The sequence below is a fragment of the Hippoglossus hippoglossus genome, chromosome 1 (genome assembly GCF_009819705.1).
Source record: "Hippoglossus hippoglossus isolate fHipHip1 chromosome 1, fHipHip1.pri, whole genome shotgun sequence".
Lineage (NCBI taxonomy): Eukaryota > Metazoa > Chordata > Actinopteri > Pleuronectiformes > Pleuronectidae > Hippoglossus > Hippoglossus hippoglossus.
The window spans coordinates 3,057,648-3,084,657 of NC_047151.1; the positions used below are offsets into that span (position 1 = coordinate 3,057,648).

At 42.1% G+C, this 27,010-nt stretch overlaps 1 protein-coding gene across 1 annotated transcript in view; it reads right to left on the reverse strand.

Moving 5' to 3' along the window:
• sh3pxd2aa (SH3 and PX domains 2Aa) overlaps positions 1-27,010 on the reverse strand; it is a 107,178-nt gene that overhangs the window by 29,750 nt on the left and 50,418 nt on the right. Inside the window, 3 exon segments of the mRNA XM_034592073.1 lie at positions 8,406-8,534; positions 11,703-11,747; positions 22,245-22,270. Of these exon segments, the coding sequence (XP_034447964.1) occupies positions 8,406-8,534; positions 11,703-11,747; positions 22,245-22,270 (200 nt within the window).

Here is a 27,010-nt window from a genome sequence, read left to right on the forward strand (position 1 = left end):
AAGAGGTAATGCAATGCATACTGTAAAGCCATCTGTACACACAGCAGAAGCTGTTAAAGCTGTTGTTTTAACAGGTTGAAATCATCACAGCAGTGGCTGCTTCCACCCTCCCTGTGTGTATGTGTGTGCAAGTATGTGTGTGTTTGAGTGAGTCACACCAATGAGAGAAGCAATCCCAGAGCTGTGTGAGTCCTCTAAGCTCCGGCTGCAGCAATAATGCATTGTGTTGCTCCCAGGTTGAGAACATGAGTGCTCATTTCCTCTCAGGCGTCAGGTCATTTATGCCCAGGTACTTGGTGAAGTGGAACCCCACCTTCTTTACCTAAGGCTAACAATAAAATAGAACAGGTCTAACAATGGTGTTTGTCTCTAAATTGATTTACACACGCTTGCTAGTGTGTCTGACATAACATACCCAACTATTCTGGAGGATTTATGAGGCAACGTGTAACTAATGACTAATATTCAGAAAGGTTATGCAGCAACACCTGCTGTCTCCCACATTTATGACACACACAGCACAAAATATGAATATGTAAGCCAGTGGAAGGGCTGTAATTGTTTTTTCTTACAGCGTTGAGTTCTAATTGGACTTTCTAGCTACACCATGTCTTAGCAGGCAATAATTGGCCGCTTTTTCCCACAGAGGGAAAGTGAAGGTCACAGTGAACACAGTGGTACACCAACTGGACAGGGAAAAATAATCACTGACCGTCATAGACCTGGGTCCCATTTGAGAGGTTTGGACGGATGGGAGATATATGAGGTCCTTTTTGATCCAAAAAGGAAGGGTGATAAAAAACAAGAGGGAGAGAGAGAGAGAGAGATAGAGAGAGAGATAAGAGAGTGAGAATAAGAGAGATTAAAAGAATTGTGTGGAGAAAGAGAGAAGATAAAGGGGGAGAGCCAGCAGATGTTTGGCCAGAGCTTCAAAGCCACATATATTCCATGCTAATTTCCTGCCCAGCAACAACGCTGCACTTTTTCACTTTCTCATTTTGGGATGTTCAGAACAGCCATCAGACAGCTTTGTCAATGATGTCTGTTTGAAACGCCACATTCGGTGGGGACCCACAAGGTGACACTCAGTCTTGTCTCCTCCTCAAAGCCTCTAATTAGAAACAGATTCCATGGAGTGCAGCCAGTGCTGGAATGCAGTGCTGCTTTTCAGGGCAATAGATTCAATTGGCTGCTTATCTTACTGCAGAGTATAAGCGGGGGGTGGGGGGAGTCATAGAATATGCTTAAAATAGCAGCACAACAATTGATGCAGCCTAAAACAAGCAGTGAAATTAGTCACTGTGTTATCTTATACATGGACTGCACCAGTTTCATTATTGATATTAATACAAAACAATGCTTTTCCAACCTAGAATTTCATCATTTAAAATTATTATTTTGATCCATTTGGTGGACACTGTTAACATGACGAGAACCATACATGCAGCAGTTACATCTTCTGTATTTGAAGTGGGAATTTCTGTTTGCAACCACTGTTCCATGAATTCTGGATGACTGTGGTCACTGCAAGAAGTGACGTGGGCTTATATAAGTTACATCCTACATCATCCCAGGTGACAAACCTGGTCCATGTGATATATGCGTTTCATCTAATTAAAGATGGACTACACATCTCAACTACCTCCCAGTGGTGATGTCATTTGGAGCCTGGAGTCTGTACAATAGTGTTGGCAAAGTGGAGCCTTGGTATCCAGGTGCCATTCAAACATCTACCTGTCCAATCGCGAGTCAGTCTCTCCTCACTCACATAAACATACAATACCTCAGGTGGCATAAAGCATCGACTTGGCATTTACTTTTGTTGGTCCATGTCCCATTGAACAACATGGAGGGGGAAGGGGTTTATGAACTATACTGCAGCCAGCCACCATGAAGGGGTGGAGATGTTTTGACTTAACTTTAACAGAGCTGTCATTCCTCTTGTCATATAGTCATTCAATTAATACATGATTCATTTTTAATCCCTAAATGTTTATAAACATTTTAACACCCATATTGGCTAAACGCCATGTCCTGTACAAAACTAGCGCTTTGGGCATGTGAAAGTTGAATTTACAGAGAAGTTTTAAGTAGCTCGATTGCCCATCAACATAAAAATCAAAAATCCCAGCAAAAATGAGACTTTATCTAGCAATCCCCACATTTCCTCCTGCATTGAAGAATATTAAGGCTACAATAACGACTTTAACATGTCAACCTTACAATGGGGAAATACTACAACGCATACAAAGTGAAGCCCCACCCGATACACTGATCTATGAGCATGAGTGGTTTGAAAAGACTTCAACTTTTTCTCTTGTGAAGCTATTGGAAGTCATTATAAATAACCATGTTTGCTTGTCACAGCCTCTGTTCACCGTGAAGAAAACTACAAACCTTTTACAATGAACAAAAAAGGTGTGTGTGTTTCATATTTAAAGACTGTTAACGGTTTTTGGGGTAGAGTATCACGTTCAGAAACTTCAAAGCTGGTCTCAAAGTTAAAAATAGGGTATATGAGGAGGCACCCAACCCTTTTCATGCTGTTTCTTCCTAGAAAGTCAGAGCCAATTTCAAGGTCTTTATTGACACTGTAAGATGAAGGCATTACCAAGTTTGAAGCTCATGTTACCTGGTTGAAGATTTCATAAAAAGCAGGGGTCTTGTAACTGAGCCAGACTTGTTTCAAGCGTAAGGGGGACAGCTGGCGGTGGGGTTTTCAAAAACCAGTGTTGACTAAACACCACACTCTGTGGGATCAGGCTAAACCTCTGCATTGATCCTCCATATGTATCTTCATCTGGCACACACACCTCTCTGTCATCTTTAAATGAGCATGACGAAAGCATTAACACAGACTTTTGAGAAATGCAGAAAATCCAACAGCCTGTCAGATTCTCTGGCAGTACCTCTGTGCATGTTTTTGCTATGCTTATTCAAACATGCTGTTTTCAGCCTGAGCCTGTGAAAGTGGCTCCATGGTCAGTTTAAAGTACAGTCTCCTCTGAACCTCCACTAACCCTAGATAGTCTGAGCTCAGGTCTAAGAATGAAGTGGCTGAAGCTGCTGGGCACGTTTTTACTGCCTCGGGGAGTAGCCCGCTAACATGGCTAAGCTAGGGTGTTGTGAGAATGATAGTGGGCCATCTCCTGGCTCAAGACGTACCACACTGATTGATGCTGCCTGTCTGTTTTATGGCTAGGACGCAATGCTAATGCTTGCCTCCAGCATCCCATGTGAACCCTGTCCAAAACAGCCATCTGTGATGCGCTACATCCTTTAAGCTAGCCCTCAGTACGCCTTAATTAAAGACATGGACTGCATTTAAGGTGGAGGGTCAAGCTGGCTTCTCATGCAACACCTTTTCAAGATCCCTCCACACAAGCCTGGTAAAAAGAGCCCCATTGTTTCACTTGATCATTTGTCCCTTGACATTCCACTCAGTAATTTAAAATATGAATTCATTCCACAGCTGATAAAGATACGCTGAAATACTTCATTCTGTGATAGTACCATAAAACAACGATTTGCTATTCATCTGCTTCACACTACATAATTGGATATATTTACCGCATCTTTGCTGTATTCTCAATGGAGCTATAAATGTAATGGTGAAACGATTAGTTCATTAATTGCTCAGTGTCAGTTTGTTGCATTTTATATTATTGTTAATATCAAAAATGACATCACATCTTAAAGAGCTGATCTCTTTGCAATTAAGCATCACAAAGGTCTTGAGATTAGACTGACCAAAAATGAAGTCAATCTGATAAATTCTCTAGGAGTTTGTTCCAGTATGAACCCCCTCAGAAACACTGAGCCCAATCAAGTCTGTGAGTTTTTGAGCATCCTGAGGGCCTTCAAAAAATGTCTGCAACAGAATTGCAATTCCTTCAAAAACAATAGGTCTCGGCTCATAGTAACAATCTTTACAAAAACAATTCGCACCATCAGTGCTCTGGCTCTTACAAAGGATCATATCCAAGGCAGTTAGAATGAACTCCTGTTTGTAATCCAGACATCTGGTTGTGCTTGTGACCTATAGTTTCTTACCGGGTGGGGCCAAAAGGGCAGGCTGTCCAATATCAGTAAATACCAGTCATTGCCAGAATGCAGATGTATTTCTTGACATTTTCAAGCTTCTGTAACACTCAACTGCAGTAATTATTTCATAGCCTTAAGGCAAGGCTTACTCTAATCTAAGTAGAGCTTGAAGTATAAATGACCTAATGCAATACAAAGTTTGGATACTAACTGAAAGTAGTCAACACAGGGAACCGTCTTGAGTCAGACCAAGCACAGTACTGAGGAAACACCTTTGGGAGGGTGTTACTGGCTACTGCCTGCCTCTCCATCACCTGGGAAGTGGGAGATGTGGGGGGAAAATGCTGCCAAAACTCCTGGCTTTGATTCTCTCAGCAGCATTATACTTGCTGACTTGCAATGGCAAAAATAACAATTTTCCTTTGTGGACTCTAGCAATTTATGACTGAAGTCCACAAAAACAACAGTTATTTTATTTTATTTTCCAAATAGAGGATTAGTATTAACTGGCAACCCAGCTGGAGGTCACGCACCATGTGAGGTGTATAGTCAAGTCCAGAGAGGAAAGGAAATCTGTCTAATCTCTTTAAACAACTGTGATGAAATGCCCCTGAAACTTGGCAACAAGGAAGGCCAGGATATTTGGGCAAATGATTTCTCCTGCTGGCGTTGTGGCTTGGGCGGCACACTAACCCAAAGGATCCTGTTTGCATTTTAGTGTCAAGGTCCTCCTGGCAGATCCATTAGTCTCGGGCTCTCGGCTGATGAAACAAGGGGAAAAAAAGGGTCCCCCCCACACCATATATTCCCCCTCCGTCACTGTGGCAAATGGGTGGAAGGCTTGTTCGTTAAATTAACCAATCCTTCTCTAACATAAATAATAGAAAGTGAGAAAGACAACAGCTAAAGCTGAGGCCATGTCTTCATAAGACTGATAGGTTCCTTTTTCAGAGTAGAAGTTGAGCACTTGTTACAAGACAGTACACATTTGACATAAGACAATGGGGGAGGGCAATTCCAGACATCTCCATAATAGCACTGCGGTTTCATAGTCAGGGTCTTAAACCCCTCGACCACCAACACATCCCAAATCTATACAGTTGTCATCACTTTAAAACACATGTACATCTATTACTACCCATATGCACAAGTAAAGCCTGAAGGCCAAACATTTTGTACAACTACAGCTAAGGTCAAAAGCACTTATAGCTATTTCAAACATCCATATGGGTTGGGCGGATCTCCTCTCATAGAAAGGGATGAAACTATATTTATTTAACAGGTTTAACAGCCTATATTTTGGACACTCTTTCCTCAAATGACTCAAAGACTGAAAATCTGACCAACACAACCCAAAAGGAGGAATGAATGAAACCATGTAGACTGCTCATTTATCCTAATGAAACCAGTTCATCAGAGCAGCAAAGAGAGAAATGTTGAGGGCTCCAAAAGAAAAGAAATTGAGGCTTGTCTATTGAAAAAGATGAACTAACTTCAATCAACCTTTCATGCAACAATTAACTCCATAGATCTGACCAGTAACTGTGAAAAGTGGTGTGAATGTGGATTGTTGGTTTTGGACAGTTACAATGGTTGGCAAACGCAACCCGGTCCCATGTCCAACATCAGAAAAATATGATGCTGGGGTTTCAGACACCGTTTGATCATTACAAAAAACGTTAAGTACCCCTGCCAACTGTTTGATTGTATTTCGATGTTTTCTTGTTCTGCATTCTGCATCGGTTGACCACATGGGAACAATCAAGACTTATTCAAGAAATTAGAAGAAATTCACAAAATTTTCCATAAAATATATTCCTACCACATCTACCTCACTCTTCTAGTACAACTGCATTGTTCCATGTGCCTAGTTTGGTGGATTCTCATTTAGCAAGATCTAACACAGGTCTGTATCTTTTTAACCTTTTGAACATTGACCTTTCTTCTCAGTCTCTTTCACATCACTGCCTCCCTATCTGACACTCCATGTAATTTAACTGGTCACATATGCAGACTTATTTTCTCCAGCTGGGACACTGCTCTCTCTAGATGCTCGATGTTTCCCATGTTCGAAGAGGAACCAGGGAGAGACAACCAGCACAATGGCCCAGAAGAGGCCTCTACTCCTCTCTCAGGGATGATTCCGGTCCCCCCCCCCCCCCCCCCACACCCTCTTGGCGCTTCATAAATCTCACTTTACTAAATAGCAGTTCCTAAATTCTGAGATACAACAGCAATATACAGACATTCCATCCCCCACGCAGATTCTGATTGTGAAAGTGGGGGGTGTGATTTAAACTGTTTTCTGGATGACGATGGACCTTGTTGACATGGTTCAGTTAAACAGCTGGGTCTAGACTTGCAAGGGCAACAACTTCTCACATAGACAGAAGAACATCTGATTCCACTCAAGTTAAGCCTGCAGACACTCAAAATCGATTTGAAATACTGTGTGTTGGAATGATTCAAAGCAAATTAGTACACACAATACCATATATGCTCAATTAGTGAAGGAAAAAATAAATCAGCATTTGAAAAAAGAGCAGGTAGAATATGGTTTGCAGCATTTTCTGGAAATGATGAAAGATATCACAGTATTCCACCGACACTTACTGACTAGGATGTTGAAGAAAATAAGCTCCAATTAACAGTCAGACTGTCAGTGTCTTCGAATTGAAAACATCAAAGAAAATAAGCACGCTCTGACCAGAGAAGCCTTGAAAGAGGGAAGGGGGTTGTGGGAAATTATACAAGCTCTCAGATGTGTTTGTCTTGGCTTAGCCCCTGACTGATGTCATCATCATCATCCTCATCATCCTCATCATCCTCATCATCATCATCATCATCATCATCATCATCATCATCATCATGGCTGTTGCTCCAGTTCTTTAGCCAGTAATTGCCAACAGCACGCATATCCATGAGTTCCTCAGAAATAATACATTATTGCTGTATCAGTCAGTGTTGGATGATCAGAATGAAGCTGGTGAGCACATGCTGTCGAGCCAAATATAGAGAAAAAGGGATCACCAAGAAGATAACTGTGTAACCAAGGGACACCGAATATTCATTAAACTAAGCAGTTAAAGATACATGGTAGAAATTAATTTCCCCACTTGACATTTGACAAATCCTACCAAACAAAGCTGAGAGGGAGACCGGAAAGTAACACATCGGCGAATCTCAAGAAGACATTGAGTTTTGTTCGAGTACAAGTTTGACTGAAAGCCACATCACAAAAGAAAATAATTTCCTATGCAACTGCTTTGTGCTGTCAAAACTTCATTTACCACTTATCTCTTTTATGTTGACAGCAGACAAATGGGAAAGGCACCAAATGCTGTGTGAGTCACACAGAGAAATGACAAGCTGCCGGTTCGATGCTAAAACTGACTCATTACAGCACATAATCGCTCAATATTGGGCAACCCGAGATAACTCAAAGGAAATGGATTTGCATGTGTAATCAGTGAACAGATAAGAGCGGGGGAGAATGACAGGGACACAGTAGGTTTGTGTCAGGCTTGCTGCTGAGTTCTCTTGAGTAGAACAAGTCGCTGGCTGCAAGTCGCCGTTTTCGTGGAAAATGAGATCGAGCTCTGGATTGCTAAACACAGTTTCCATAGTTGCATATACAAGGTGAAAAGTGAGGTGCTGCATCCATTGGCGATGTAAGTGTTCAGCTGATCTGCACTATTACAAGAGAAGTTCACTGAACAGATAACACTTCATGCTGACTATGTTTAACTTTACACCTACACGATAAAACATCTTAGATCTCACTTTTAAAACGTTGACAAATGCTTCTGAATTTACTTGACATTTTTGCTGCAAAAGGCAAAAAAATTGCCTCCAGCTATAACGCTGCCTTTACACATACACACACCCACACAAACACACACACTGACTTCTGCCAGCCAAACAGCACCTCCAGGTGGTGCCAAGCCCCGGCGAGGAGATGGTCAGATTAGGAGAAGAGGGGAAAGACGAAGGGAGAGCAGAGGAGTGGGAGGGAGGCTGGAGTGGGGGACCCGTATAGACAAAGGGGATTAGAAAGAGAGAGCAAAATCATGAGCAGGGAGACAGAGAGGTGCTGACTGAGCATGAAACTCTGTGTAAGTGTGGTGTTTGTTTGTGCTTCTAATGTGTACTCAGAGAGCGGCAGATACAAACAGGAAGAAACAAATGAACAAACTACAAGCAGTTCCAACAATGTGTATAGGAGCCACATGTTTTGTTACTCTTCAACACAACACACAGTGTGTTAGTAGTGAGGCTCTGTTATGGATCTTATTGTGAATCAGGCTAACAGAAGTCAACACACATGTTCGTGTCACATGAACAAAAAAGAATCAACTCACCACTTTCGCTCTTCTCAATCACGTCCACCGTCTCACCGGCCTTGAGGCTGATCTCCGAGTTCTCCTGCCGCTCGTAGTTGGCCACGGCCACGTACTGCTCCAGCACCATAGGCTCCGAGCTGTCAATCCCTGAGGGGAAGAAACAGGCTGTCAGCCACCTGCCCGCCGTGGCACCCCTCGAGCGCCCACCGCAACCAACTACACTGCCGCTGTTGCCGCTGTGCACCCGGTACGCCGCCATCAGCCAATCCCCTCTCCCCCCCACTGCTGTTCCCCCTTGACCAATCAGAACTTGAGCTCACGACTTGGCTGCATCGTCCCAAATGTCTGGCCATATAGCTGAGTCGACCTCTGGCCCACAGCGAAGGACTGAGGAGCATTGGAAGGAATCAAAACAAAAGGAGGGACCAGGTAGAATTGGTTTGCAGGGGCAGCATCTTGCACCTAAACCGGATCCATGACCTGAACCAAACTTTAAGATCCAAAGGAAAAGACGGAGAGGGAAAAACAAAAAAGGAGAAATACAGGAGCTGCTAACAACTGGACGGGAAGACTGGGGAGCGAATGAGTGGAAGAATGGTGAAGTTTCCCTGTGGAAAATCAACAGTGCGGTTGAGTGGAAAGGCCTCCCCTCCACTGCCGCTGGGAGCCAGCCGTTGGACAGGGAGACGGGAGGGGGGGTGAACACACCAATCATGGTAGTCGGCACTGCTGGCCTTAAATAGAAACATATGAGTGGACTAGAGAGAGAGAGAGGGAGAGAGAGGGAGAGGAACAGTGAAGGAGGTTGGGTCCATGTTTATGTGAAACAAAAGAAGAAAGCATTTCAGCTGGGGTTAGGCCACTCTGTTTTCTCTCTCTCTCTCTCTCTCTCCTTCTCTCTGATGTTTAACCTTTTCGATGCCAGCAGTGATTTCACCCTCTGAATTCACGCGGTCAACATCTGATCCGGGTTGCAGACACCACTTTTTTGCTTGTTTGGCCACAGAGGAAATCACGCGGATTCAGAGGGACATTACAGCAGATTGTGCTTCACACCCATAACATTGTGTTCTGTTGTCCCAGTATCCCAGTGTGTCTGTGTCAACGATGTGAACAAAAACACAGTCAGAACAAATGAATGGATGCTGTGTGGAATTTTTTTTACAAAAGTAACGATACATACAAATCTGATTTGAATATCTGTCCGATTTGTTTCAAAGGCTCCACAATTGCTCATATAAAGTAGCCCAAAAGCTGTAAATACATTTTTTAAGAAATACTTCAATGTTTTGGGAAATACACTAGATATTTGAAAAACTGCATATCATCTATTGTGGTCACATTGAGGTTGCTAGGTGTGGAACTGTGATGTCCAAGTGCAAGGCGGACAAATGATCAATTACTCAAGTTTTTTTTTACTTTAGAGGCAGGCTTCGTTTTTCAAATTCTTGACAGTCTGTCTACCCTGCATCCACATCCTGCCTTCTCATCAGACCCTCAGTATGTAAACTGGATAACGTTGCGAGCTGACAAAAAGCTTGCATTGTTTTTGTCTGTGTGTCAGAGAAGAGTGTGTTCACACATCCATCCTCAAACTTTAACTCTGGCTGCACTGCCACTAAAAGCTGACAGCGAACACAGGGTTGACCTAAAGCACATCATTCTCTGGGAGGTTGGAAGCTGAATCTTTGATCTTTAAGCACCCACACTGCGATATGTTGTCACCAAACTCGAAACAGCTAATGTCCATGCCATCATCACACCAACTGTATGAAATAAGAAGGAGCCCAACAATCTGTCTCTTTATGGCAACAACTTGCACATGTACAAAATACAAAGAAAGTAGGAGCATATACACAAACGCTGCCTAGCTACAATGGCTGAGAATCAAAGTAAGCATCACACTTTGTCAGCAAATCTCTCTCTGCTTTTGAGACAGTGAATTCTGTGCAGTCAGCCACTTTGTCATGTTGTTAACGGGACTAAACCTTGAAGATTAATTGTACAGTGAGAGTTAATCTCTGCATATCTAGGTCTTTGAGATGTAAGAGAACCAATTAAGGCCAAGATTAAGTCTATTTCTATCCAACTGACAGAAAGTTGCTCTCCTGAGGCTCAAATAAACATGAGATAAGGGAATACCTCAGAATACATGCAGCTGAATACTTTATCCTCACTGTGGCTTTGTAATATTGTTATAAGAATGCGCGGGACAATAAGAAGTAGGCTAAAGCATTTGTGCAGTGCTTGAAACCCATTTAAGCATCTTTACATGTTGTAACTCAAACACACAGGCGGGAGACACCAGGGAACTAACCTTACCTCCCCCACTGGGTGAGGCTGGGTATTCAACTCTGTCTTTCTTTAGCTTTCTCCCAGGAGGAGAAGATAAAGAAAGGGAACACACCTGCTTTGCTGAGAATGTCAGCATCCTGCATGCATGGAGCCATCAGAGTCAGCCAGAGGTAATAAAGCAGAACAGATCCAGCTATTTAAAAGCTGTGAGCAGTTGTAACGGCAGCCACGCCTTGAGAAAATCACAAATGCCCAAAACCTGTTACATTTCTGCCCTTCATGGTCCAATACTTATATTTAACAACTTTTTGTTGTCAAAATCATGCAATTTCTTTCCACCCATACACTTTGGTGAGGATTTGTCTTTGTTGTTCCTAAAGGACACAGTGAAAGCTCGCTCTAATGGAAGGAAACCACATATGTGTCTTTCCCCAACAATGCCTCCATTACAGCTAAATGTCTCAAAGAACATTTGCTAAATACACACCAGTTGGGCAAATCTGTGATTGTACCGTGTCAAAGATGTTTTTATATTCTCAGGAAAAGAATGTTCTTTGCTGAGATGTTTATTTGCAATAGAGACAATTTCAAATCCACACCTCTCTCAACTCATCATTACGACACACACGCCCACAGTTGAATTAGGTTCACATATGGTGATTAAAAACAGTGTTACTGACAATTCTTAAGGACCAGACTTGACTGCCCATTTCAGTCTAAGGCGCTTCGCCACATGTAGACCAAGAGTCCACGCTCTGGCTTTCTGGCACTGAGCGCCAAGCAGGTCTGCAGAGAGAGATGGATAGACTGCGGAGAAAGAGAGGCTGAACTGCAGCAGATGGGTGGAAGGAGAGGATGATGACAGCGCATGCAAAGCAGATGTAGAGGGAAAGCTGAAGTGTGAAAATAAATAAATTGGGGGGAAAAAAAACCTAAAGGGATGCAGCTGGTGCGTTGCCCTCGCACAGGCACAGTAGTGCATGCATTTTTCGACATGTTGACATAGACACACAAGGCTACCTGAGGCCTCTTTCCTCGGGCTGTCTGTAAAGCCGTACATCCATACTGCAGAAGAAGAGAAGGAAGAAGAGAAGCAGAGAGAGAGATTATTCACTTTGAGAGCATGCAGAAGCAAATGTATGGTAGAGCACACCTGTAGCACTGGGTCCAACCACAAATTGAGCAACTAAACTTTGTCATTTGTTGCACCAGTGCACCTGATATTTCACAGGTATACTATGCTCCTGATTGGCTCTGACGCAGATACTATACTTCACAGAATACTGAGTAGAAGAAAATGCGATATGTGTGAAACCACACCCTGCACTATTCTTCGAGTGACATCACAGCCTTAGTATTGATTGTTCTTTCATCACACCTTTCCCAGACCAGACGTCACTGACCGAGGGAATCAAGGTTGGAAGACGTCACCAAATCCTTTACTGAAGTCAAAGTCAAAATACTGCAAACTAAAAATACTGCTGCATGGTACTGCATGATAAATCCTTTAAGTGCACATGTAAAAGCAGCAAAATGTAGTTTGACCAGGCCTGGTTTGGTCCTTCTGACTATTCTATTACTGCGCATGACGTTATTAGATTTGATGGATTTGATTTGAATGTTTATAGAAATTAAATCATGTGGGATGTTTAAAGGGGGAAAAATCACTGTTGGGTGGAGCCTGTTTACAACTCACAGACATCTGTAATGTCACTGTTTTCAGTAAGACTTGAGGAGTCAAACACTGCTTTAATCTTTAACTATGTGTTGCATTTTTTTAAGCTTGTTGTGTAAAATCTACATCTTCAAAGTTACTAGTGAGCTGTCGAATAAATCTAGTGGAGTGGAAGCATATGGCCTAGTAAGTAAATGGAAGTAAACAAAGAAAAAGTGTCTAGAAACTGTCCTTAAGTACAGTACGGTACAGTAAATCAGAGGCCTCATCCTTCGGAGAATGCGGTCTACCCGCCCATGTGAGGTGGTCTTCATGACTTTCCATGATTGCCGTCACCACGCCCTTATTGCTGTTGCCCAGCAACAGTGCTGAAGTTGGTGAGGACAAGAAAGTTTTAATGCCCCTTGTTTTTTTACCGTTAGCTGTTCGGTTGAGTTGAGGCTTGATGCTTTAAGCATTGGACATCTCGTCACAAAATGGTTCTTCAATGAATGAATCCTGGGAAAGGCTGGGGCAGGAAGGGCCCACCCACTGGGGCATACATTTCTCGCAGATGACAGGATGCATTTGTTAGCCACATTGGAAGGAGCCTTCAAAATGGGACAGTCTAGTCACGCTGCTGTGACGCAATTGGTCTTAAAATGCAGCCTGTAAAGGATGAAGCCCTAGTAAATAATATGCCTTTTGCAAAGAATGGCCTGTCCAATGTCCATGGCTCAGATATGATAAAACAACCCAAAAAAGATTATGTTTAAAAAGGTGACAAAAGGCATGGTGGATATACATTACAGGTCCAGTGTGTAAAATTTAGGTATAAGGGATCTATTGACTAATTGATAAATATACAATAATCCTAGTGATGTTTTCACGAGTGTGTTTCATCTAAATTATACAAATTGTTGTTTTATTTACCCTAGAATGGGCCCTTTATATTGAAATTCTTTATATTTACATCGGGGGGGGGGCTCTCTATGGAGATCACCATGTTTCTTGTAGTAGACTGGACAAACTAAACACCTTTTGAGTTTTTATGAAAACTGAAGGTTACCACAGGTTCTCTTTCATGTTTGGAAGGGGAGGGTGAGGTGAGGGGTGTTCAGCTGCAACACTTCACCACTTTATGTCCCTAAATTCTACACACTGCAACTTTAAGTATATGCTGGTGCAAAAGAAATTTAAACACCGCACTCAAACCAATGTAAATTATCTCTGAAGTCCTGGAAGGATACACGTGTCATGGCCTGTGTTTTAAACTCTGTGTTTTCTCTACACTGAAGTGAAACGTACAAATGTCTTGGTACTTTACATAACAAACATCTCTTCCATTTTTAATCTCTGTCTCAAACCCTCCATCCCTCAGGCTGCAAAACACTTGCTTCCCATGCTTCCTTTTCCTCCATAGCTTCATCGTTCTCTCCATTTCTTCCATCTCTATATCTCCACCTCCTGGAATGTCTGAGATGGCCGTCAGCCACTTCTAAAGAAATTCCTTTCTGCCCACCCCCCATCTTTAAAAAAAAAAAAAAACTCTCAGAACCCAACCAGGAAATTAAGCACCATGCATCAGAGAGGACAGTGACAGAGGTGCAGGATAAAAACTGAGAGGCTGCCTTGATCAAGGCAGCCATGATTTGAAGCTTCATAACAAACTAACATTTTAGTGTCCGGCTGTAATCTTTTCCCTTAAGGGTGAACCAGCAGTAGTTCAGCAGCACTGCCCGAGAATCAGGCTATAACAATATTGAGAAACTGGAACCAGTTCCTGGGCAGGGCCAGCTGCTGAGAATAAGCAGGAATGCCTTCTATAACACAATTAAAGAAAAAAAACAACATTGTGCAAAACACACTATACAAGCCACGTCCATCAATGTGTGTGCTTGTATTTGGGCTTTAAAGAATCTCATTTTGCTTCTATTCTGCTTAGATAACTCAGATCTAATAGTAATGACTGTTTTTTTTATTTAATTCAGCATCAACTTTGTTTCACGTAGAAATTTGTGAAAATCTCTCAGCCCAGTAAAACCTTAATTTTATAGGCATAAGAGCACCACTAAAAATATCTAAGAAAAATAATTACATGGACTTTGATACAAACAGGGGAAATTGGAGCTTCTCCTTTTTAAAAACAGGTTTCAAACAGAGTGCTCCAAGGAGGCCAAACACAAATCAATGTTATTGCTTGAACATTTATTACAGGTGATGAAAGTTCTATGGCTGTCCCATAATTATCCTTAAATTAATGTAACTGTATATATAAAGAACTGATGTAGTCAGACAGAAATGGTAAAGGTGAATATTTGGGGGGTTTTGAACTACAGGTTTTGTTTGCACTTGAATTAAGGGTTTAACATCCAAATTGAAAGGCAACTAAAAAAAAATTTACCAGTCATCAATGAAGAGGGCTGTTTCCTAGAAAGTGGACTTTCGTCTTACTTCTGAAGGGACCAGCTTTTTATGCTTATGTGCGGCCTTCTGTACTGGATCTGGGTGAGTGCTGTGTCGGCTGAGAAGCCAACAGCTCCTTTCCGTTGACTCACGTGAGATAATAAAAGCCAAATCCCCTCTCACTATCCTTCAGAGCCTCAGGAGATTTGCTGGATTGATGTTGCCCCCAGAGGGAGAGTCATGGGCTGGTCCCAGGTCAGCCAGGGTCAAACCCCACTCACTAACGCCCTATACCTTGATTATTACCCGCCCGCCCGTCTGCTCTCAGTGCAGCGCTCAACATCTGATTGATATTACCTCTCCTCTCTACTCTGGGTCCTCTCTGCAAAACCAACCACCTCCCTCCACACAAACACGCACATACTGATGCTTAATTCCTTTCAGGTTTGGGTGATGACTCCACAAACCAGCAGAAACAGCAGTGCTTTTCCCCTCTGTCCCTTCTGCTGCTGTGGATAGTCTTCCAGGAATTCTGACCCCAAATGTCTACATTACACTGCAATTAAAGGCCTATAGGGAGGGTGAAAAATGGCATCTGCAAAGCCCTGCTTTCTAGGTTTGGATTGGAGGGGCTTATTGGCCATCCATCTTGTTTTTCTATCGACATAGTAGATTGGGTTTTGAAAGGAAATTTCCTGTTGCTGACACCAACGCACCCCTCCGACCCCACCCCTTCATCAACAAGCTAAGTCCTGTGGCTGGAGGACCACTGGAGTGGAGGACAAAGTATCTGTACAGCGTAATTTAAAGTCAATATTTGGGATAAAAAAAAAAACCTGGACCGAATCTCCACGAGGCCTCGTTTGTTCACTTGAAGTAACAAGTCAAATTCTAACATAACAAAAAAAAAAACAGTTAGCTGCCTCAAATATTTGGTGACTGTTAAATTAAAATAGCCGGCGAGCTCCAGTTCAAATTAAACTGTCAGACGAGCTTGAAGACATATTGAAATCACTGATTGTTGTCAGGACAATCATGGATGGAGCAGAAAATCTGAGCAACTCCTATTACACCATGGCTCTGGAATGCAGGCCAGTTGATCATAACATTAATTAATGTACAGGAACTAGCTTTGAGGTCTTTGTTTTGTCTCTCATACCAGGCTGCATTTAATCTTCAGCTTTTTCTGTGTGTATGTTGCATGTGTGGAAATGACTGAAGCAAAGAGGAGGAAGCTTGCAGACGTCTTCAAAAGGTTTGTCAGACATCACTACTGATCTGGCTCAGCTAGACACGCATGCCAGAGCCATTTACATATTTTGTAACATGTTCACTGGGTGCACTGAGTTATCCTACCATGATTTAATTTCGAAGTGCACCACCAAGCTGGATTCCGTTTATTGTCAGTGGCAGATGTGTCATCATTAAGTCAAGCCATCAGTGATTTCCCTTAAAATTAAGGTTTTATCTTTTTTTTTTTAAATGTCCTCATTTAAATGCAGAGGGCAGCTGATGAGAGAGGAGCATTGCGTGAGAACCTCTGGACATCTGGAATAAAAATCAATAAAAAAAAATCCACAGAGACTAATTAAAAAACTGAGGTGCAGTTAAGCCGGGGCAATGACAACAGGATAACTGAGGTGCACATTCGCTATTGAAAATTTAGTGTAGTGTTATTCACAAACTATGATTTGTGAATATGGGCTATACAAATAAAATATGATTGATTGATTGATACGGCAACAACCAGAAGAAGCAAATTATATTATCATTGTATCTTATATTGGTAACAGCACCAACCCCACATTTGATACAGATACACAGGAGCGAGCACTTACAGAAAGAGTTGACAGTGATCAGCTGTGGGTTTGTGCACTGACAACAGTCTCTCACCTTGTTATATTTTATTTACTTTGTCAAATGATAACAATCAAATTCTGCCGTCTATGTACATTGGCATCCCAGAAACCACAAAGCTCCCGCCCATATAACAAGTCACAGTTTTACTTCTGGATGTATGGAACACTGTGGGTACATCCACACCACTGTATTTTAAAACTCCAGCCTCCAGACCATATCAGACTTGGTCTCTGTACATGCTAATACACCTCATTGCAAGACCATTCACAAACAGAGATCGTGTATGTGCCGTTATAAACAGGAAGCAGAATGTCTACTCTGAAGCTGGTTGCTTAGTTGCAGAAAATAATATGAAAATGAAACACTCAGTGAGCAAACCTGCACCAAGACCCAACAGGCCTCAGATGAAAACACATTTAAAGTCACTAGATCCTAGAAATTACACAGTTTCATAAATATGAATCCGCTGAACATGCCTGATTGAATCCATGAATTATTCTCTGAGAAATCAATAAAAATGTTGAAAGATTTAAATCTCACAATGTTAAAGAAACAGAAACAAATATTCCTGGATCTGCCTCCTGATCCAGATCCACACCAAACTTTAATGAGCTCTTCCCTGACCAATTCTGCATCATTCCACCAAGTTTTGTGGTAATCTGTCCAGTAGTTTTTGCGTAACCCTGGTTATTACCAGACAACAAACAAGCACAGATTAACATGTACAGACATATGTAAGGTAAACTGAAGACCGACTTGATTTCTCAGACTTTTGGTGTTCTTAAGTTGTTTTCTCTTAACTTTTAGCCTTTTTATTATTATATTTTATTTTGTTTTATTTGTGTACTTAATTTAATTGTACAGCATTTTGGTCAGCTCAGGAGGTTTTTAAGGTTTCATTTGGTGGAGTATCCTTAAGTGATACAAAGCATCAAAATGATGTACTTTACTTTCAAATATTTAACAGAATACTCACCTGTATTTAAAAAGAAGCAGGCAGCAATAGAAACATAATTAGATGATAAACATTCCTCTATCATAAAAAAAGCCTGATGACTGTCAGTGACTGTCAGTGCAGACCCTTCACACAGCGAGCTACTGCCACCACACTCACAGTCAAGAGTTTCAATGATAAACCCTTGTCACCTGACACCAAGACAGAGGCGGCCGACAACAAATTACAGCTAACCAGTATTGATCCGACACTTGTGAAAAAGAACAGCGGCTGAGGGTGACACCAACACTGACAATGTCAAACCACATGCTGAAGCTAACTAGTATTGATACAGTGTTTGGCAAAAAAGGAGGAGAGACAAAACAATTTCTCTCTGACTGTGTCACAAACGTTTTGCAGTGACAAACGATGTGGCGTGGGAATGGGCCGGGTAGTGACAAGTAATGGATCTTCTGCGATGACGTGACACAATGCTAACAGCCATTAGCACTGACCTACAGTCCCCAGTCCCAGCTAAGGGAGAGACACGGTGTTCGTGCTCGTCTTCAAGAGGGGATCAAACCACACACCTCTGTGATTTCACCGTCACCTCTGGGTCGTACACACTCCCCCTTTCTTTAAAACAAACCTCAGAGACACAGCACCACCACCAGGGAATAACCTTTACTGCTCACACTCATATTATGGTTGCTAAGGCTACATCCATACTCCTACGTTTTAGTTTGAAAACCGCATTTTCAAACTAAAACGATCTATGTACACATGAATGTTTTGGCTCTGTATCAGCCTTACTCCCCATCCATACTAACACGCCTGAAAACGCATATCGCCTGACCACTCAAGTACCCGTGTTAAGAGTAACACGGGTACTTGTTTCAGATTGATAAAAAATAGCTTGCCTACTACACATTTAAACACACAGAATTTAACTGCACAACAGCTTTAAGCAACAGGGTCAGCAACACCTGTAATTGACAATGCATGTTGCGTTCTACACTGGTAGCCGATGCTGATGCCGATTGTTTTCTTCCCGATGGGGGTCATGTGATAGGAGCCTGACGAATCAGCATTATGAAAAGACCCAATCGGCAAGCAGTTGTGAGTGTCTACGTCATTGTTTCAAACATTGCCGTTTCAGCTCACCCAGAATGAAACGCAGTCCCGGGGTTTTCAAAGTAAAGGTACTCCGGAGCAATTATGGATGCCAGGCGTATCCGTAACACACTTGATGGTTTTTTAAACGAAAACGTAGTCGTATAGATGTAGCCAAAGCCTTGTCGGTTTAAACCTGGAAAAGACAATTTTACTGTTCATCTTTCTAAATCAATTGTCCCTTCACTGTGTATTCAACATGTGTGTGAGGGGAGTGGACTGGCCTTGTTATTGCTAAATAAAGTCCTCGGGTGAATGTGTAAATGTCAACATAGAGAAGGGTTTTATTCTTACAGGGTTTTTATGTGGAGGCAGGTAATGGAGGGTGTAAGTGTCATATAACCGTGTTTTCTCGCAGAGGAGCTCCTTATGGTACAACAACAACCTGGCTCTAAAATCCTAATTAGCACTGACAGCTTAACAGATATGTCCACATATCCTAAACTTGTAAAAATCCCAACACACACACACAATTTAAGACACAGTCCTCCTCCCTCCTCTGAGTATATTCCACTGGCCATTCCGAAGTCTGAAATCGTATCCATTGTGCCACGTAAACAAACTAGTGTTTGTCTGACAGCCGCAACCCTTGTGGCCTCTGTGGGCCAAACAGAGCCGTCCTCCGTTCCCTCCAAATCTGGCCCTCACACAGAGGAGTATGAGCTCTATCTGCACACTGCAGAGCAGACAAGGAGGACGGAGCCGTGACCCCTGAAACTCCCTGGACCTGACCCTACTGTCTCTGAAGTGAGATGAATCAGTGTTTTCTGTCAGGAGTCACCAAAGAAAAACAAATATTCATCTTGTAAGTCCTAATTCTTGTAAACTATTGTGTGAAGTTATTTAAGTTCAGTTTCAGGTTTTACACTTTTATGTATTAGGATCATGCCAATACATTGAGCAATGATCTCCAATGTTCCATCTATTAGAGATGATGTGTATTAAGGAAGAACCCTTTGTCCACCAGTACTTATTCATCTGTTACAGATTTATCCACTTTGCCCACCCTCTGTTAGTGACTCGATATTACACAATATTTAGTCGGGAAACAGTCAGTGACATTCAAAACATCCTATGTTTCCTTAGAAAAGTTCTCTAGAGCAGTGGAATTTATGCATTTCACATTTCCAGCTGCTACAACAATCTGTTTGGAATTAACAAAAGAATAACAGAGTAGATGTTGAAAGCAGCAACAGTCATCATGGATGAACACTCCGAGAAAACACCACTCAAAGTAATTTAAAGAAACAGGTAATCGCTTTGGAAATGACGTTTTCATTTTCTCTCTGAGGGTTAGAGGAGAAGATTGATATCAGCTTTGTACTTCAAGCACATCAAGTACGGAGCCGAGCTCCAGATGCAGTTGCGTGCAGCCTCAATCAGCACAAAGATTGATAGTAGAGGAAAACTTCTGATCTGGCTCTTACTAAACTTCAAAACTGATCACCAAAACTAAGTGAGGGTTTCCTGATACAGTTAGTCAGCACAGGTTTTAGTTTGGCAACTTGAATGAAATGAGAAGATGCCGTGATGCAGCCTCCTGTGACACATATCATGGTTGAAAATGTTAAACTATTCCTTTAAACTCCAAAACAGATTTTGGGGAAAAGTAGTTTGAACATCAGTGAACGGAAAAAACAAAAAGGACAAAAAAGGAAAACTCTACAGAAAACAGCTGTGATTACATGGAATCAAATGAGTGGGAGCACCCAAAACAAGTGGATGTGATGTGAGCAATGGAAAGTGAAAGGGTTGTAATGGCTACTAACTATTCTAAATGGGAAGCCTTCAAAAGTATCTTAGGAATTTACACTGAGAGCAGCCTGAGAACAGCCACCACCTCTAAAAACATAAAAAAGACAAACACTGATATGGAAATTTTTCTTTTTCTTTTTCAATTTCTCTGCAAGAATCAAGCTGGAGAAATCCAGTGAAGAGGGCACTTCATTGAGAAAATGGGCCACCTTTCCAGGCTCCACTTACTGACATATTGCAGATGTTGTGCATCTGTCTAAAAAGTTTAAAAGAGAACGTTCAGACAGTTTCTCGCTACGCTAACTTTGTGTTACCTTAGGCTGGGTTGCCTGACACAAAGGCCATAGCCACCTGTTTGAAAGTTCAATAATGTGCTACACTCACTAAGGGGATGTGGAGGCAAAAAAAACACAAGCTGGCTTATCTGAAGAAGCAATCGGCTTCCAAGAAATCAAATCACTTGGAATGTAGATGTAATTGAATTGGTAGTGAGCGCTCTCTGGGACTGCAACAAACCGATTCGTTGCAGGAGGGTCATAGGGTGCCTGTGTTTGTAGTCCAAAAATAAGCTCTTCATCAATTTCCAGAGTTGTTTACGTGGAAGAAATAATTTCACCCTTTACAAAACTTTTAAAGATTAAGTAGAAATGAAGGGGTCACGACATATTAACTATTATTTTTGAACTACTCATTCCCAAAGACTTTCTCGAGACATTTCCAGTCTCATACACAACCTTTAAGCTACTTCAATATCAAGACAAACTAGTGCTTTCAGTCACCTTCGGAGAATCATATAGCCTTTATTCACCACAAGCTATTTCCTGCATTTTCTCTTCAGTAATTTATAAGATATATGAGTGATAGTTTCCAACATTTCCATTAGTCTTACTAGCCCCTAAACAAAGAGGGCTCCGGGATGCATATATTACTGACTCACATGTACCAACATGTTTGTTCAGCAGCTATACTGTGGCTATTGCCCTCTATGATCCATACATTTGTTACAATCGCTAATGAGGTTCAAATTCTGTGACAGTAAAGAATGAATGAATAGTCTTAGAGCTAAACAGGCTGGTTGTTTTGTGGCTTGTTAGCCTGCACCAAAAAATCCACATATTTGATCCAGTGGAACTGGTCCAGCACTATTAGGTCTATGATTGGATGTTTTTTTGTTAACTGTATGGTCTATTAAATAGCATGTGTGGAACTAAATTGAAATATTACAGTTTTTGTCCCTAGACAATAGAGCACACGCATCAGGATAAAACCAAAGATCCTTAGAAGTGCATAGCTTCAAAAACATCTCTGCTAGAGGAAACTCATTCTTTCTTATTCATTATTTAAATAACGTCAAAACTACAGGTGTCATACAAACACCTACATCTAGAACTTCAGTTGAAGCGAAGGAGAATAACACTTATTTTGATAACACTATCTTGACTTGCCAAAGAATAATCTGAGAATTATTATTCTGAGACCCCACCCTGGACTGCAAAGCACATCTACGGCCAAAAAGAGAGGGCTTGACAGCTTTTTGAACCCACCCTAAGACACAGTGGACAGTAAGTCAGCATCCCACAGCAGGACCACTGAACATACAACACATTGACATCTCAGATATAACAGACAAGTCACTGAAAGAGTTTGAGAGTGATATGTCATTAAGAATAACATCCCTCCTGGGATCATAAAGAGTATTTTGATTTAAAGCAAAAAGTTGGGAAATAAAGGAAGATGCAGTTAGCTTTCGTTAAGGATAAAGATAAAACAGGTGACTTACCAGACTTGCGCTTGGAGCCATAGTCCCTGAAGGAGAAGCAACACAAGAGGGACATGGTTAGTGACAACAGACGCCGCTCCGTCAACAACAACGCATGCAGTCACGGCATGCGAATTCAGATACTCCTGAAAGGCAAAAGCTGGCAACTGGACTCACTCAAAAACACATGCATGCGGTCGGCTTTAGCACACTAACAAATGCATGTGTTTGAGGGCGAGAGAGGGAGACAGAGAGTGAAGGACGGATATAGAGGGAGGGATGACTTTGGCCAGCTGCCTATTCTCCCTGCAACAGACAGAAATTGGTCATGTGACTCTAAAGCGGCACCACCATCCTCTTTACTGGTTCTCTTCCTCCCTCCCTCCTTTCCTCGCCCTGTCAGAGAAGAAGGCGACCTCTCCCCACATTTCAAAGGATCAGCTGAAGTTATTGCTTAATGGATTCTAATGGGATTACGCCACAAGGCTAAGCTATAGATGAGGGGGGGTGACACAGAGTTGTGTATGAGGTTTTCTGTGCTGACCATGTCTGCGTCTGCATCTGTCAATAGTGCCTTACAGACTCATTGTGGCAGAAGCATTGTGGCAATTGGGTTAAAAAAGATAAACAATGGCGGAGATCAGGTGAAGACAGTACGTGCTATTTATAGAAACGCAGACCTGACAATCTGTCCATCGTCACTACCCGTCCTCCCTCCCCTTCTTCCTTCTTCCTCCTTGTCTTTTTCTCTTGCGGTAAACACAATCACTGTGTCTTTTTCAGTTGGCCCAAGAACTAATCAAAACCTTCATCTAACCTCTATGTAGCCACGTCATCCTGCAGCAGTACAGACAGAGGCAATAAAACTAAAGCTCAATGCTGAATCACACTAGAACCTTCTCACCCCTGTGAAATATCATACTTTGCTTAAAAATAGCCAACATATAGGCAGTAACATCAGCCCCCACAAAGGATATAGAGACCAGGAGGTGAAGTGGTCTCTTGATGAGTGATAGCAACATGACTCTCATTTTCAAGAGGTGCACCAGATCGCAGCTGACGACAGTCGGTGCATTTCTGTGTAAGAGAGGGATGTGTGTGAGGTAAGTAGGTGTGCGTAGGAACATCTGTGTTTGTGTTAACTCAGGCCAAATCATATTCACCGATGAGGTAAAGTTTTACAGTTTTATTCACGTTACACAGCAAATGGTAATGAATAAAGATGATCCATTACGTGTGACAAATAACTAACTCTTTACCAGTGTGCTTTACCTTCGTCATTGTTTGACCCGGATTTATAATAGTGATGTGCAAAGCCATGGTTAAAGCGGATGTAACGCAATTGAAAGGTGACCAAAATGAAATGAATAACTGGGGATTTCTCTGGGATTGAACATTGTTGGAATCATTTGGGATAGTACAAAAGTCAACACAATATATAACATGGGTCTAGTCGTTTCTAGACATTTTAATGAAGAATTGTTACATATAACATCTTTAAGCCAGTAAATATGTAATCTAAATGATCGCCGTCGTTCCCCTAGATTCAGAATCAACACTCCATCTGCAAGAGCATCCTTAATTGAGTCACCTGACTGACCTGGCCCCTGTGAAACAGCCCATTTCTTAAATGAGGGACCTCTCATCTTGTCAGGTGAATATTATACTGCAGTGCCAGGAGAGCACATACTGCTCGAGGCAGCAACGCCAGCGGTCAAGGTAGTGCCTTCTCACTGCATGAGGTTAATGAGAACCTTCCCTTGCTCCCGATGCAACGGCACTCAGGCTAATAAAGAGACACACTGACATGTATGCTGGCCGTGCACATGGATACACACAGATAGACAAGTGCTCTACAAGAGACATCATCAGGGCAGACAGATGAGACAGCACACATGCAGTAAAAGCCATGTCTCATTTAAGACACAACAGCTCCTGCTTCTTTATTCTCACTGTGGTTGTCCCATCTCTCTTTTTCTCTGTCCCTTCATCCATTCCCCTGTGATCTAATGTATCTGTCTCTTTGTGACTGGTCACAGCAGATGAATAAAGCCTTTATACGACCTCCCCACCAAGATCACTGTGTGCTAGCATCCAGAATGCTTCATTGTCACGAAAGTGGGACACAGAGAGCGGGACTTGACCCCTTGACTTATTCCATGCATCCCCAGCCATGCTGGACACATGGCCTCTAATACATGTGGAATGGATGATATTCAAATCATTGGCCAATGACTTTTACTGTGCTGTACTGCAGAGCGTCTGTTTGTGTCTCAGTGGAAACTATGCTGTGGACAGACCAAGCCTCAGAATTGGAAAGATATTTCCAAGGATGTTTTGCCCTTTTTACTTTAGGCTTGTCGCAATAGCGTTGAAGATGCTGATACACAAGATAAAGTAAATGGCTGTGTTCACATGTCCATATAACTAAGCATGAATTAGATACCTTAATGAGAAGACTCCTATTAATATACTTCAATCGGAATTACTAGGAATCTTGTTCTATTCCTGGTAATTCGTTCCATGTTCCAGCATAACATAATGTGCATTGAGCCTGCAGCCTTCATTCGTGATTTTTGTGGTCAAGCTCAGTTTATGACTGAACAGGGCAGCAGGTCCTCTGGTCAGAGGTCTCCGTCAAAGCTAGCATTATTATCCTCTTTGTAAACCTGGATGCCTGCCTGGTTTGCTAACACTAAATTGGACAAAGTGACATGAATAAAGTACATGAAGTACACATAACCAAAATATAAATGGCGTAATGCCTGCAAACATAGTTTTAGATGCATGCTGGATGCCTGCTGGTATAACAGCTACACAGAGTGACAATACAATAGGTGTGGGTGTGGGACCTGGAAATGAGTGGTTGTAACTTATCAGGGAGGTGAGTACAGGGGCCTAAGAATGACTTTTGTTTGGTGGAAGACAGCAGCAGCAGCAGCATGAAAAGTACTTGGCTGTAACCAACTCCCAGGGAGCCTGTTAAGCTATTCACGCTGTGCATGGTTTGAAAGGCAAACACGACCTCGGAGCTCTATAAACAAGTCCCAATCAGGAGAAATGCAAAGACATAAGTATTCTGTTGTTCAACTGTATTGCTGCTTTCAGACATGCACTGAACTCCGCTGTTCCTCCGTATTTTCCACAGACTTTCTCTGCCTGACCTCCTAGTTTTAAGTCTGTAGAAATCCAGGAGAAGTAGATGTGAGAACCCAGCAGGGGATCCTGATGACTCTTCTAACGTCGGCAGACGCAAAACCCCCAAAAAAACAAATATCTCCATGTGAAAAAGCTGTTTCATGCACATCGAAGACACCGACGAAGATGTCAAGAGAGTTTGTGGTGATAAAAGCTGACGACGGTGTCTGTGTGTTGTCAAGAAATTCCTGGATCTCTGCAGCAGAGTAAATACGTCATTTCCTGTCTCTGTCTACTGCACCCAGCTGCTCCACCTCTCGCCTGAAAAATGTGGAGCATTTATTGCTGTTGTGAATGCGTCTGTGTGGAGAACCTCTTGCTGTGTTGTGCATGTGTGAAAGGCAAACTGAGTTAAATAAATGTCTGACAACGGCTTATATGTCTACACAAATCACTCAACTTTAAGTGAAGGCCTAAAACAAGGCTGTACAGTTTTGGATTCTCTCACTTAATTGTTCTCCATTAATTATCAGAGGCCACCACAAAAAAATACAGCTGTGCAGAGTGACTCCTGATGGGATCAATAGCATGTGCTTTTACTGTTGTCATGGCAAGCAGGTCAAAGTAAAGGTTAGCTTGAAGCACGTGTGGGTGGTTGTTAGCGTTAAGCATTCACAGAGGGCTTTAGAACAACAGGCCTACATGACATCTGAGCATTAGAACACTAATACAGCTCAGGAGGCAAATATTAGTCAACACACAGGCCCATTAGCCATGCTAAAAGCTAACAGCTAATCACAGTAGAAGGTAATTAGCCTAGTTCTGAACAAGAGGAGACATTATTGTTGTAACACAGTAAAAACACAGAGAGATGTTTAGTCTGTCAGCTATGCCGCTTACATGTAACATAACATGAGTACATGTCGGCTATTTTGGGCTTTGTTTTTAGAGGCAGGTCGGTTTTGGAGGCATCTGCAAAGCATTAGGGCGTAAAGGAGGAGCAGTGTGGGGCAAAACACAGAGAGAAGAGGAGGGAGAACAGAAACACAGAGTCCAGACTCCATCCAGTGACCCAAGTCACTGAGGCTGAAATCAAACTCTTCCCTCGAGGGCTGAGCAACCAGCTCCGGCTGCCAGCTCTTTTCATACGTCTCCTCGAGGTGTGGAGAGGAGGAAGCAAGGGGTGAAAGGCGACATGAAGAACACATACTGCAGTGGTGAAGAAAGGGCTGTTTTATGTGGCTATAGGCGGAATTTCAAGGCCAGGTTTTGCAGCCAGTAAAGAAATGCTGTAAAGGGTTGTCTACTACCCGTGTGAAGAACATAAGCTTCATAAGTTAAGTCTTGAAGTTATTTGCTATCGTTGAAGTAAGAAATGTTCATGCTTACATTACAACCATTCAGATTAGTTCACCTTACTATAAACAACCTCCATAGACCTGTGACAAACAAAATGATTTCCTGTGTTACAGAAATTAGTGCAGATTAGTGCACACACAGATATTGACTATTTTTGCACACTACATAAGCACACTACATAAGCAATTAACATAAGTAGCCTATAAATCTATATGCCATAAAATGGTTCTGAAAGGTATGCATAACTTAAAGTAGCATACAAGGACACACTCACACACACATTTCGACAC